Source organism: Hippopotamus amphibius, chromosome 1, assembly GCF_030028045.1.
Source record: "Hippopotamus amphibius kiboko isolate mHipAmp2 chromosome 1, mHipAmp2.hap2, whole genome shotgun sequence".
NCBI lineage: Eukaryota > Metazoa > Chordata > Mammalia > Artiodactyla > Hippopotamidae > Hippopotamus > Hippopotamus amphibius.
The window spans coordinates 135,102,138-135,115,302 of NC_080186.1; the positions used below are offsets into that span (position 1 = coordinate 135,102,138).

The following is a 13,165-nucleotide window of genomic DNA, read 5'->3' on the forward strand; positions in this document are numbered from 1 at the left end:
TGAACGTTTCTTTGAAACGTAAGATAATCTTTTCCATTTAAATAAGCAGCACTTTAACAGTCCAAGTAACTAGAATCTGGGGGATACTAGCAATTTCCATTTTATTTCATTTTCCTGTTCACTAAAGGCTAGTTTAGTTTCTGAATTGAAAATGTATTGCTATTCATTCCTGGATTAAGAGGATATGGTGAAGATCATTGAATCGTTCTTCACCAACAAAGGGTCTTAAATCAGTAAGACTCCCATTGTCAGCATCTCCTATGAGTAGCACTTAGGCAGAATCAGGTAACGGAAGTCTTGCTGTCCCCACGGGCCATAGACTTGGGGCTCTAGCCACTAGGTCTCTGGGCTGAAATTCTGGCCTGACAAACAAGGTTACGGAGCAGCCTTTTGTTTTGCTTTGTCCCACCTGAAGCAAAATGGAAAAATACCTTTGCATCTTTGAAAAAAGATTTCAAAGGATTTTCTCTCAGGAGCAAGTGGCTGGTGGAGAAATGCCTCAGAGCTGCCAATGCATTTGGGGGTCAGTTGACTTCCAAAATGGAGCTTCTACGCTGATTTGAAAAGACACTCCTGTGCCGATGGTCAGGCTGTGCCCTCTCTCCATGCCCCAGCTGCCAACAGTGGCTTTGGTGACCAGTGTTTGAGCACCTTTAATATCTTGCCCCTTATCAATTCTTGAATCCCCTTGAAGAGTCAAACCTGCCCATGACTGATGCTGCCACTTCCACCCAGGGTGTGGAATATTGGATGGCTTGGTTCACCTGTGGCCAAGAGTCCATAACTCTACAGAACGGGGTCCTGAAAGCCAAGATCCTAGGAACTCAGGCAGGAAATTGATCCCTCCCATCACTTGGCTTTAGGGAAGGGAGGAGGGCATGGGGAAGACATAGAGACACAGAACTGGGGAGAATCAGAGCACCATTTTTACCTTTCCCTGGGCTTTCATTTCCTATCTTTGAAGGCACGCATGAGTAAGGGATGGTGACGAGGAGGGATGAAGGGAATAACGGTCCTGTTTCTCCAAGGCCATATCTGGACTCACTGTTGAAAAGCTGTAGCTCAAAACATTCTCTTCTGAGGACCCCAACTATCAGTTTTCTATTTTATCCATTGGTTGAATGAAACCTGCCAATGTGAGGTTTCTTTTCGTTTTTTAATTTTTTTGGTGTTTCCAATGTTTAAAAAAATTAGAGTTCATTCCCAACACTGAAATCTTGGGTAATTTTATTGAAAAGCATATGATTTCAACTTCCCTTGAATATTTAGAACCCTGGGTTGACATGTAGCTATGACAGCAGCACTGTCCACTAAAGGACTCTCTGTGATGAAGGAAATGATTTATATCTGAGCTGTCTGATAGGATAGCACTAGCCACGTGTGACTCTTGAGCATGTGAAAGGAAGCTAGTGTAACTGAGAAACTAAATGTTTCGCTTTATTTAATTTTACTTGATTTGAATTTAAATTGCCACATGTAGCTTGTGGCTACCTTATCGGATAGTGCAGGTTTAGAGCTGAGTGGCAAGGACCGAATGTGGACAGGGCATACCCTCTGCAAATCTCCCTAGCTCCCACCGGCCCCTCTCTCCTGCCTGCCCTGCTGTAAACCCCTGGGGCCATTTCACATCCGTTAATAAGCACGATATTTAAACGGTGTATTTTCTGAAGCTAGATACTTTGAAATATCTGCCACTCCCTCACCACCCCCACTCTGCCCTTGCTCTCTCTTAATTTAAACATCTGGATCTTATACCCCAAAAGACCCATTTTCACTGAAACCCAGGAGTATGGTTATTAAAACCGTCTCCCACCACAGCGAAACCCTCTGTGTGAATTAGTTTCTGGACCCCAATTATTCACTTCTCCCAGCTCTGCAAATGACTTCCACAAAGTCAACTGGGTAGGAAAATCGCTCCCGTGTCTAGACCCATCCCTTCTCCATGCATAAGCGGGAGGTACCCCAGGCAAGCCCATTAACTCTGCAGAAGCTGAGCCTGGTATCTGCGTAGAGAGAAAGAGAAAGAGCCGACCCGCGCAGCTATTTTCGAATGCTGCGCAGCGAGGGCTGGTTGCGACTTTCAGAGTTTGGTCAGGTGTCCTGTCTTTATGCAGTCCTGGGTAGATCTGGGCATCCATAGTCCTTTCCACTGCCTTCTGGAAAACTATTCCCATTCCACGAATGCCATGTTAGAGCCAGCATCAGCCCAAGTGAAATTGGAGAGTGGAACTGCAGGCTCCAGGGAAAGACCCTGGAGGTCAACTAGTCCCACCACTTCATTTCAAGAGACAGAAACTCCGCCAGAAAGGTTAAGTGACTTGCCCATAGCCGTAGGAAAATTTCACGGAAGAACCAGGCCAGAAAATGGGTCTATTGACTCTTATCTAATGCTGTATATTGCCATCTACCCTTTCCCTATATTAGCAGCAGCCAGCCTCTATGTCCTCTCCATCCTATCATCCCTTAATCTCCAGCATTCTGCCAGGGGGAGCATTTTACCTTCAACCTGGAGACCACGCCCTCCCTTTCTAGAGCCTTCCAGTCCTGCAGTCACTGCTTGCGAGATGACCACCTGGTACCCTAGTCAGAGGGCAGTCTGGGACAGAATCAAATTCTACATCATTGATCCCAGCTAGCAGGGGTGAGCCAAGGCCCTATGAATAAGCACCAGGGACCCCTGCCCATCTTTGAGCCCAAATAGCCCAAAGTATCCATTATACCCAGCTCCCAAGAGAGTCCCTACCTTACAAATAGCAGGTAAAAATGTCAGGTCCCTCTGACATCTCAGCCCAAGAGCAGAGCCTCCTTTCTGCACCCTGTGCAGTTTTTCCTGCTAACAGCTCTGGAGTGTCTTAGTTCCAAACGGTCCATGAGAAACAACGTAGGTGTTTAGCCACAGAGCTGATGGAGAGCAAGCAGAAACCAGACAAGAGCACACATGCCGGGTAGAACACAGTTTTACCCTATAAACAGACGCTTCTTCAGGGCTCTTTGTCCCTGAGTAAGGCTAGCGGGGATGCAAAAAAAAGCTTTGAATAATTTTCAACCATTTAAAGAGAGTTGGTTTGAATAGTCGGTTCCTGGAGAGTGTCTTGGCCAGTGACTGCCCTTCAGGAGATGCAGTGTGGGAAGAAGGCTTTAAGCACACAGCACCCCAATGCCATTAAAATACTTTGACTGAATGATTGCTTGATTGATTGATATAGCACATGTGTGATGGATAGATGATAAATATATCTTTGATTCAAACTGTTAAAGTAATCTCTTTGGTTCGGAGACTGAAAACTGGCTTCTGCAAGCCAAATCCAGTCCCAGGGTGTGTTTCATTTGTGACGTTTGCGCCTTAAGGTGACCCAGTCACCAATATGGAGGAACAAGGAGATTTCACCTAAAAATTCTAGATGTCCGGCTTTCTCTTTAAGTAAGGGAGAAAACTGGCGGCTCTGCACCCGCATCCCAGCGTCGCAGCAGACCTTTGAGATGAGACGCGATGGTCCCGAGTGGTAGAGTTCTGTTTACTGCAGCCCCCGTCCTCAGACGTCAAGCCTCGCTCCTGTGGGCAGTTGACTTTGTACTCCCAGATCAGCCCAGGAGGCTGTTTAGAGGGGAAATTTATTTTTTTATCAAAAGATGCCAAAAGCATGACCCTTTGCATTTGGAAACTCATCCATTCCTTCAGTAAATATTTATTGAGCCATCCTTTGTGCCAGACACAGAGCTAGGTCCTGCCTACACAGCGGGGGATAAAACAGATGTGCTCTCTGCCTTCTCTTAGTGTACACGTGCCTGGATATTTAAGAACTTTCCCCTTCTTCCTCTCCTCCTGGCTCAGAGGCAGCTGAGGTGGAATTGCCTCTTTCTCTCCCTCTCAACTACAAACTCACCTGTCCAGTTACATAAGCTGAGGTCGTTCTTCCACCCCCAGCAGACATCTTGCACACTGGAAACTGCCTGGTTTCTAAATAATGTAGTAGACAAGATTGATTGTCCAGACTCCCAGTTTCTAAGATGATGGAATAGAATTAGGAGGCTGAGGCCGTCTCATTCATGCTGTGGTTTAAGGTACATTTTACAATTCATTTGGTCATTGGGAGGCAGTTGAAGCATCCTGCATCACCACTTGGCAGTATCTGTGATGATCTCAAGAAATGAATAAGGAGTGCTTCAGAATCCAGGGACCAAAAACACTGGAGCATCATGAATACTTACACTGCAAGCATCTGACTGAGCAATGGTGGGATTTGAAGATTCACCTTTCTCTTTTGCTCTTCCACTTTTTCCATTTATTTTGCTGGCATCTTTTCTTTTCTTTTCTTTTTTTTTTTTTTCCTTTTAACACCAAGGCTTCTCTGGGTGGAAGGAGATGAGCTTCTGCCTGTCATAATATGAATATATAATGAAGGCAGAACCAAAAACGAGCCCTTTTGTTAAGGAATACATGTCATCAAAGGCCCCGATCGGCAGCCGGTTGTTTTTATTTATTTCTGTAGGTTTTACATGACACCTGGAGACCATTTAAAATGTTACTTGGCGGTGAGAGCTCTGTGTTTAAAAATAACGCTCACCCGATGCCAAATCTCTTTAGAGTCGGGTACAAATATTGAGACAAAAACCCCAGCTGTTATTGCTTTGGCTGCTAATTTGAGGTGTCAAATGAGAGCCCGACTGCTATACGTCAGTGGATAAGGCCCCTTGTGAGGTCATTATGTTTTCTAACAGTTGAGAGTAATGGACTAATCAGTGCAGCATCAGTTGTTTTCATTATATGCCCACACAATGGTTATGAGCTTTAATTTAAACGGTCCGCAGGGAGATGAAGGGGATCAGTACTAGGCAGCACCCAGGATAGCCCAGGAGAGCGGATACCATAAGCGAGACGGCTTCCCACCCTCCTCTCTCTTCTCTCTCCCTCCATCTCTCATTCCTCCTGCCCCATCTGCCCTCAGAGGCTCACTGTCTGCTTCAAACAGGCAAAAGATGAGCTTTGCTCAAGGAGCAGATCTGGGCTCTTGGTTCTTCAGGGTGTTCTGAAAAATCCCAATCAGCCAAGCCAGTAGTCAGGGCGGCTTTTGGCAACACTTGGGCTCGTCAGCCAAGCCTGGACCTCGGAAGGCACTGAGCCACGAGAGGCAAGAACCCTCCCCTCCCTGTAGCCTCTACTACCATCCTCCTCTCCGTGCTGAACTCTCTCTGTTCTTTGGACCAAAGGAGGATTGGATGATGCTGTTGCTTTGAGCGTCCTTGACAGCAAGGCAAGCACCAAGGTCCCTGCCACATGGAAGCCAGGGAGGGCTGTCTCTACTACTAACATGTATGATTCATCTCCACCTCTGGACGGCAGGGAAATTGGACGGCCGACGTGTGTCAAAGACAGTCCCGTAAGAGGTAGTTTTTGTATAATGATGAAAAATATAAGGTCCGGCGTGACACTCTCCTGGATTTGAATATTGGCTCCACAACTCTATAGTTATGTGATCGGGGCAGAGTTCATTGATCTTTCCAGGATCCAAAGTGGAAATGACAAGCGTATCTCAGAATTGTGGGAAGAGTTAAATGAGACAATGCAAGCGCATAGCAAAAGTGTGATCAGTGGTATCAATATTGTTGTCGTCATTATTATGGGCATCTTCAAAGCAGTATCCTTTACTAGTGCAGCTCATTGGAGAAAAGCGGAGAGTTCGTGGGAGAACCTACAACATCAGTTTAGGTTTCTCAAAGGATGCATTATTGTACATTATTCTTCCTGATTTCTGGAGTTTCCCAGAGCCTCCAGCCAAATCAGAGCAGTCATAGCTGGGTGAGAAAGGCAAGTTCAGACTCGATAGGAGGGAAACAATCAGGAAACTTCATCCAAAAACAACTGAGTCGATGCAGTTGTGGAGAGATTCTGGGCTGGGGGAGAGGCTTGGGGAGGCCTCTCTCAACCTCGGTAGACCCAGTAGCATTCAGTGTGTGTTCTCCCAGGGCCAAGTCCACAGAGATGCCACCTACACACGCTCTAATGGGCTGAGCTAACCAACAGCTTTCACATCGCCAGGATCCAGGGGCACGTGGAAAGGCCTGGTCCTGAGCAGTAGGTACCGTGGTTGATTCCTGGTACCATGCTGGCTGTCAATCAACTGCCACCAAGCAAGACCAGGACAAGCCAGTCCTGCACTGACATGTGAGCCAAAGAGGAGAGCCTGCACCTAAAGGATCTGAAGTGGCCTCAGTTTCATTCCTCTCTCCCTGCCTGAGCCAGCAAGAGGGAGAGGCAAGAGTGAGCCGCCCAGACCCTCCCTTTGAGGCCCACGTGCTACCAGAACCCCTCGGTGCTTTTCATGCCCCCTGCCAGCCGTTTAGGTATTTCCCACAGGGTCCAGCCACAGTGTTTGTACTCAGCTGCTCTTTGGGAAACGATTCTACTACTTTGGTTGTGCCTGCCTGTGAATTCAATATAGGCACTGTGGGAGGTAGTTATATATTCCAGGCTTAGAGTGCCGGACACTGGGCTCCCACATTTGTAAGTATGAGTCAGGGAATCTCTAGGCTCACTTAAAAAGGACATCCTGTTGCCATGGCCATAGCTGCTGCTGCTCCACCGAGCGTCTCCTTCCTGGGGACCCTTAAGGAGGGTACCACCTTATTTATCTAGACTTAAGGAGACATCAGCCTGCCTTGAGGCAGGAGGTGAACGGGCCAAGCCGCCAAGCTACTTCTGACCCAAGAAGTCTGGATCCCCCCCTGTGCGGAGGGGAAGAGAGGGGTTCCAAGAGCACCCCAGGAAGCTTGGCACGCGGGAGACTGCAGGGGCGCTCCCTGTGGATGCTGGTTTTGCAATTATGTGATACATGCTCGCAGATGCTATTGCTGCATTAGAGCCAATTACATAGTGTTATGGACACACAACACGCAGATTACACCCAGAGCCAGCAAAGCACAGCTTGATAAAGCAATGGCCTGATCGGAGGAGACAGAGGGAAATGTCAGCCTTATTAAGGTTGCCAGGGTGGTGTGGCTGCAGCTGGACTTAGCTCCTCCAGATCAAAGATGGCTATCTTGAGTGATGCAAGGGAGAGCCACACGGTAGCCCTCTGCAGAGATCAGTGGGGAGCCAGGGGCAGAAATCAAGTTGGACCTCTCCGAGAGTGATCGCAGCCACCTCTGTTGAGGGCTGCGTACTATTTCAGAACTTGGGCCTCTTCCTAAACAGGAAGGGACCAACTCCCTTGTGCCCTCCACCCAAGAGGCCTGCAGTCCCAGGGGCAGCCATATGCTACCCTCCACACTCAGGTCAAGGCTCTGTCCTTAGCCTTTTCCCTGGTTCAGTGGTTCTCCACCTTGAACGCACATAAGAATTCTCTCATTCATCGAAACACACCAAGCTAGGCCTATCCCAGAGTTTCTGATTCTGTAGGTTGGGCAGGGCCTAAAAATATACATCCCTAAAAAGCCCCCAGGTGATGCTGCAGGTGTGGGGACCACACCTGGATAACTACTGTCCAAGTTCATTCCACGCCCACCCCCAGGCGTGTTCTCCTGCTCTGTCTGTTGAACAGGGCCTTCTCCTAGGCTCTGATTCCATCACAGCATTGCAGGTTCTGGGAGCAGTGGGATCCAGCTTCCCAGGTAGGAGCGTGGGATGGGAGTGAGAAGTGTGGATTCTAGGGTGAGACTGCCTGCTTTCGAATCCAGCCCTACAACTCGCCACTGGGACTTTCCTGCCAATGTTTTATAGTCTTTACGTTTTGAAAGCCATTGACACCCCCTCTCCTTACCAAGCAGTTGTATGACTCGCCCAGCATATCACAGCTAATCACTGGCAAAGGCAAGACCGGACCTGCCCAGTTCTAGAGCAGCCAGGGGGCAGCAAACATGGTTTATAAAAAGCCAGTTAGTAAATATTTTAGGCTTTCAGGCCATATGGTCTCTGTCGCAACTACTCAGCCACTATAATATGGAAGCAGCCATAGACAGTTCATAAACAAACACGTAAAACTCTATTTACAAAAACAGGCTGCATTGGATGGGCTTTAGCCTGTGGGCAGTAGTTTGCCATCTCCTGGAACAGAACGATATGTGTACCACTGCTTCATACATACATCGTAACTAGGAATCCTTGTCTTGCCACAATGCCCCATTGTTTAGCTGAGGAACACAGGGAAACACAAACTTTGTCAGGGTACCAGAGTTCAATTATGTGTGCTATAGGAGCAATAGTAAGTGCACTAGTCCCCTAGTGCCCTGGATAAAAAAAGTTTAATGCCTCATTTCTAGTATTCGCAAGCAAGAGAGAGCCTCTGGTAGAAGTAGCATTGTCCAAACAGATGATTTTAATGTGGAAAATGATCCCTTTTCATTAACCACTGGTGCTCCAATTATGATGAGACAGAAAAGAGACTAGAGTACAAGTTAATCTCATTAGAATACAGTGTATGTAATGGGGTAAGAGCTTTATAAGAGAGAAATGCGAGGTGGATCAACTGTCTTTTACAATCCCATGGAGGGAAATCACCTTATTTCTAGTTCATACTGAAATGCCTATTCAGTAGCTTGCCATGGTGCAAAAAGGGGAGGCCAGGACAGTCTTGAAGTTTCATGGAATTAATGTGACCCTGAACTTGACCTTGAAACCTGACAGAAAATGCTGAATTGAGGGCATTTACCTGGAGAAAAACCTCCAACCCAGGCGACTTGGGGTAAAGCATATTTTCTCAAAAGGAACAGAGTAGTAAGATTGAAGCTAGATTCTAGAACTGGCAAAACTCTTCCAGGAGGTGGAGGTAAATAAAGTGAGGTTGATGAAGTCACCATAGGTTAGGCTTGGGCAGCCATCTAATGGGGGTGGAGGTGGGTCATTGACAGACCAAACCATTTATTCTTTATGTTGGTTAATTTTCAAGAAAGTTTCTAGAATAAGAGGCGATAGAAGACTTGTGCAGTTGTTTCTAGCTTTGGGTCCCTGAGTGGAGATGACAGAGAATATATCTTTGCTAGAGTAACAAAGTTGCCCTGGAAACAGGAGGCAGTGGGAAAAATGGAAGAAATTGTAGTGTGGTATAGAAAGAATAGTGAGTCCTGAATCGTCTAGGAGCTCGTTGCTACACTAGGTTAGTCTCTTATCTCTTATAGCCTCAAATTGCTCATCTATGAGATGGGTATAGTAATTTCAACTGCAGAGTACTTCAGGTACCAAATAAGATGAATGTGAAAGTGTATTGTAAACCATAAAGGACTAAACAAACACACACTACAACAATAATAGCTAAAAATTACTGATCATTGCCTATGAGCCAAGCAGTATGCTAATCAGTATGCGTCCCATGCCCTGTTTCAAGGGCATGATGGTCACCTGGATAATGTCCCCGCAAAGATGTCCGTGTCCTCGTCCCAGGAACTTATGTGGCAAAAAGAACTTGGCAACTATGACTAAGAATCCTGAGATGGTGAGGTTATCCTGGATTATCCAGTCAGGCTCTAACTGTCATCACACAGGTCCTCTTAAGAGGCAGGCAGGACATCACAGTGAACAGTAGGAGATGTGACAACAGAAGCAAGAGGTTGTGGCAATACAAGGAAGGGGCCACGAGCCAAGGAATATGGTGGCCTCTATGAGCTGCAAGACAAGGAAGTGAATTCTCTTCTTGAGGCCACCACAAGAAACACAGTCCTGTGAACCCATTTTAGACTTCTGACCTCCAGACTGTATGAGAATAAGTTTGCGTTGCTTTAAGCCACAGAACATGTGGGAATCTGTTACAGCGGCAGTAGGCATCATTTCTGGAGTCAGGCTTGTGTGGATTCAAATCCTGGTACCACCACTTGCTTCATCCGTGACATGAAGGTGAGAGAAAGGTACCTACCTCATCAGGTGGTTGTGGGAATGAGATGACGAGTAGGACCCTCAGCCCAGTGTCTGCCTGGCATACAATAAGCTCTCAGTTAATGTTAGCAATTATTCGTACCTTCTCATTTAATAAGCAGGAAAGCACTATGAGATCAGTGCTTCTGTTTCCCCCATGTTACAGAGGAGGAAACCTAATAAGATTAAGAAAACTTATTCATGGCTGCACAGGCTGTAAGTGGCAGAGGCAGAATCTAAACCAGGTCTTTGCCTTTGAAGCCATGCCCCCCCACCCACTGCAGCAGGGTTATGACAAGGCCACCTCCATCACATGCCAGCTGCTTAGGCTGGACACAAGAACCAGATAGAGCAGAGTGCTCCCTGCATGGGCAAAAGCCACCAAGGTTGGAAATCAAATGAATCTGTGTTTATTAGGGAGAAAGAAACGATAGCTGCCATGGAGATCAGCGTCCGAGAGGTTACCAACCCTCTGACATCCCCGGGCTGGGCAGTCCCGCACAGCGACTCGAGAAGGTCTGAATACTGTGTTTAGTCATTTTGGTTCTGGAATAATTGCTATTATCGTAAATGTTTTATAGCCCTCATTACGGCTCATATTTAAATCTCAGTATAGTAATACATTAATAAGTCATTGCTGCCGGACGACTGCCGGATGCAGTTACAGTCCAAGCCCTGGGTATAACTGCACTGTATATTCAGCTAAATTAGGGCTGGCTGTGAACTCAGCCTGATGTTGAGTGGCTGGGCATGTTTGGAAGGAAGCCTCTTTTCTGCAAAGGCTTCTTGCTCTTTGCTTTTGAGAGGTAAGGGGGATGCTCAGATTTCTGTCCGGTAGTGAGTCAACAACCCTAACTAGGTATCCCCCAGGTGTGGAGCCTAGAACTCTGGGATGGACAGAAGAGGAAAGGAGTGCATTGTGTCCTCCCTGGAGGCACTCCTAATCTGCTGAAGGCGGGCGGGGGTGGGGGGGAGCATAGCCCTCCCTCCTAGGAAGCTCCCTGCAAGGCAGGAGAGCCCGGTCTCATGGGAGTGACAGATTCTTCCACCCTGTCTGGTGACATATTCTGAACACTTCCTGAGTGGATGGTGATAGGATAGATTCACACACACACACACACACACACACACACACACACTTATAGAAAAGATAAGCCACATGAAACAAAATAGTTTTGTAGGTTCAATTTCATAAAATGCCAAGCATCAGAACTGGTGCATTAGTAAAGTTCCAGAGCGGGCAGAAGCAGGCAATGTACACTTGGTTCATTCCTCTTTATTATACTATGTGCCTAAAATAATGCCAGACACAAGGTAGGTGCAGAAGAAATATGGGGGGAGGCAGGGAAAAGTATTATGTTCTGTGCCTTTATGTAAATATATTTCTTCCTGGTCTCATTGGCCAGATACCTTGAGGAACAGCCTGGGGTGAGGGGGCTGTGGTCCCTGGAATCCTGCTGTGGACTAGCGTCCCCAGGGGAGAAAGCATCTGTGCAGGGCCCCTTGGGTGAGGTGGGGTGGCTATGGGGGCCACTCTGTGCCAGACAAAGCTCTGTTTGTATTCTCTTGGGGGTTGGGGTTAGGTGAGGGGAACAGGAATGACCAGGACAGGACTAGATTCTCTCCACCGGTGTCAGTTAAATCATAGCCTTGATTACCGAGCACATGCTGTCTGCTGAGCCTTTTAGCAGCCTGCGAGGTAGGCACCATCGCCTGCCTCCTTCTGCCAATAAAGAACCTGTGGAGAAGCGATGTTGATCGTTTGCCCGAGACCACACAACGAGGGTGTATAAGACTTAACTCGAACCAGGTATGGACCAGGGCTTTGGACGGTGGTAATGCCCAAGACAGAAAATGTCAGAGGGCGTTCTAAGAGGAAAAGAATGTGCTCACCAAGAGCCAAGGGCAAAAGACGTCTGCTTAACCAGTGAAGGCTTCCAAAGAAAAGCTCCTTCCTGGGCCAGTGGGGGCCCATGGGAGGGTAAGAGGAGGGGGCTGACGAGAGTTGGGTATCTGATGTGACCTTGGAGAAGCACAGGAGAGGGAAGAGCACAAGAGCAAGTGGCCAACACAGAGGAGCGTACCACGGGCTGTATCCAGCTCCTGCTCTTTGGGATGCGAAGGGAGGCAGGTGTGGGTCGGAGAGCTGCGAACTAGATCCAGCCACGAACATTGCCTTTGTCCACACAGTCACTGAATTAACCATCCCAGGAAGGCCCTCCTGCTACATAACATTTCCACCTTTGCAGGTGGCTTCCTTGGCTGCCATGCTTTCCCTGGGCTCTGTCACAGGTCCTTCTAGAAGGATAAGCTCAGGGCTGTACTTACCTACAGCGTGATTTTATTCCAGGGCAGACTTTTTCCATTTGGTTCACATACGGGGTTCATATCCCTCTCTTCCTTTTCCCTGCACAGAGATACCAGTCAGTGCCAGTGCTGCACTGGAGGAGTCCCCATCCGTGGTCATGGGGAAGCACAAGAAAGAGGAGACTTAATCCCTGTCCTCAGAGAGCTCACAGACTCACTTATGATACGAGGTGCTTGAGGAGGCAGAAGGTGCCTGGAACATATTCATAAGATAACCTATCCACGTAGCATCCTGTGTGGGGCAGTATGTGTAATGGGCGTAGCAGGGGGTTTGCAGCGAGACGGTGCTGGGTCCAGATCCCACGTCCACAGCTTAACAGCTGTGAGTCCTTGGAAAAGTGATTTTACTTCTCAGTAGCTCAGCCCCCTCATCTATAGCATGAGGATAACGCCTGCCTGTAGGGTGGTGTGCCACGAAGCAAGATGTTGTACCTCATTTCCTTAAAATGAGGACAAGCGTGTGTGACTGGCGTTGTAGCTGTGGGAATCAGTGACGTCGGACTGCAGCACTCAGGACGTGGTAGGGTTTCACAAGGGCAACTTTATTGCTCCCGGTGGGTGGGTAAGTAAATACTGAGAGAACAGGAGGGACCCACCCGTGAAAAGGAATCGGGGATTCTCTTACCATCTGGAGATCCGTCCACTTGCTTCCAGCTGCTGCACCAGCTGACCCAGAGCTGGTGATCAGTGGTCCCTCTTGCAGTCACATCCATCCCTCCCCCACCTTCCATACGCTTCCTGGTACCCCACCCCACCCCCCCGCCCGCGCTGCTCCCCTGTTGACCCGTTTCTCCCCTCTCTCCGCAGCACCCTCAACAACAACAACATCAGCCGCATCCTGGTCACCAGCTTCAACCACATGCCGAAGATTCGAACCCTGTGAGTAGAGGTCCCTGCTCCCGCCCCTGCTTGCTCCCCCAGCCCCCTTACCAGGCCCACAGAGCCGCACTCTCCGCG

At 48.1% G+C, this 13,165-nt stretch overlaps 1 protein-coding gene across 1 annotated transcript in view; it reads left to right on the top strand.

Annotated features, from left to right (window-relative positions):
• SLIT3 (slit guidance ligand 3) overlaps window positions 1-13,165 on the top strand; it is a 616,264-nt gene that overhangs the window by 452,912 nt on the left and 150,187 nt on the right. The window contains exon 7 of the mRNA XM_057729448.1: window positions 13,016-13,087. Within this exon, the coding sequence (XP_057585431.1) occupies window positions 13,016-13,087 (72 nt within the window). The remainder of the gene's footprint in view (window positions 1-13,015; window positions 13,088-13,165) is intronic.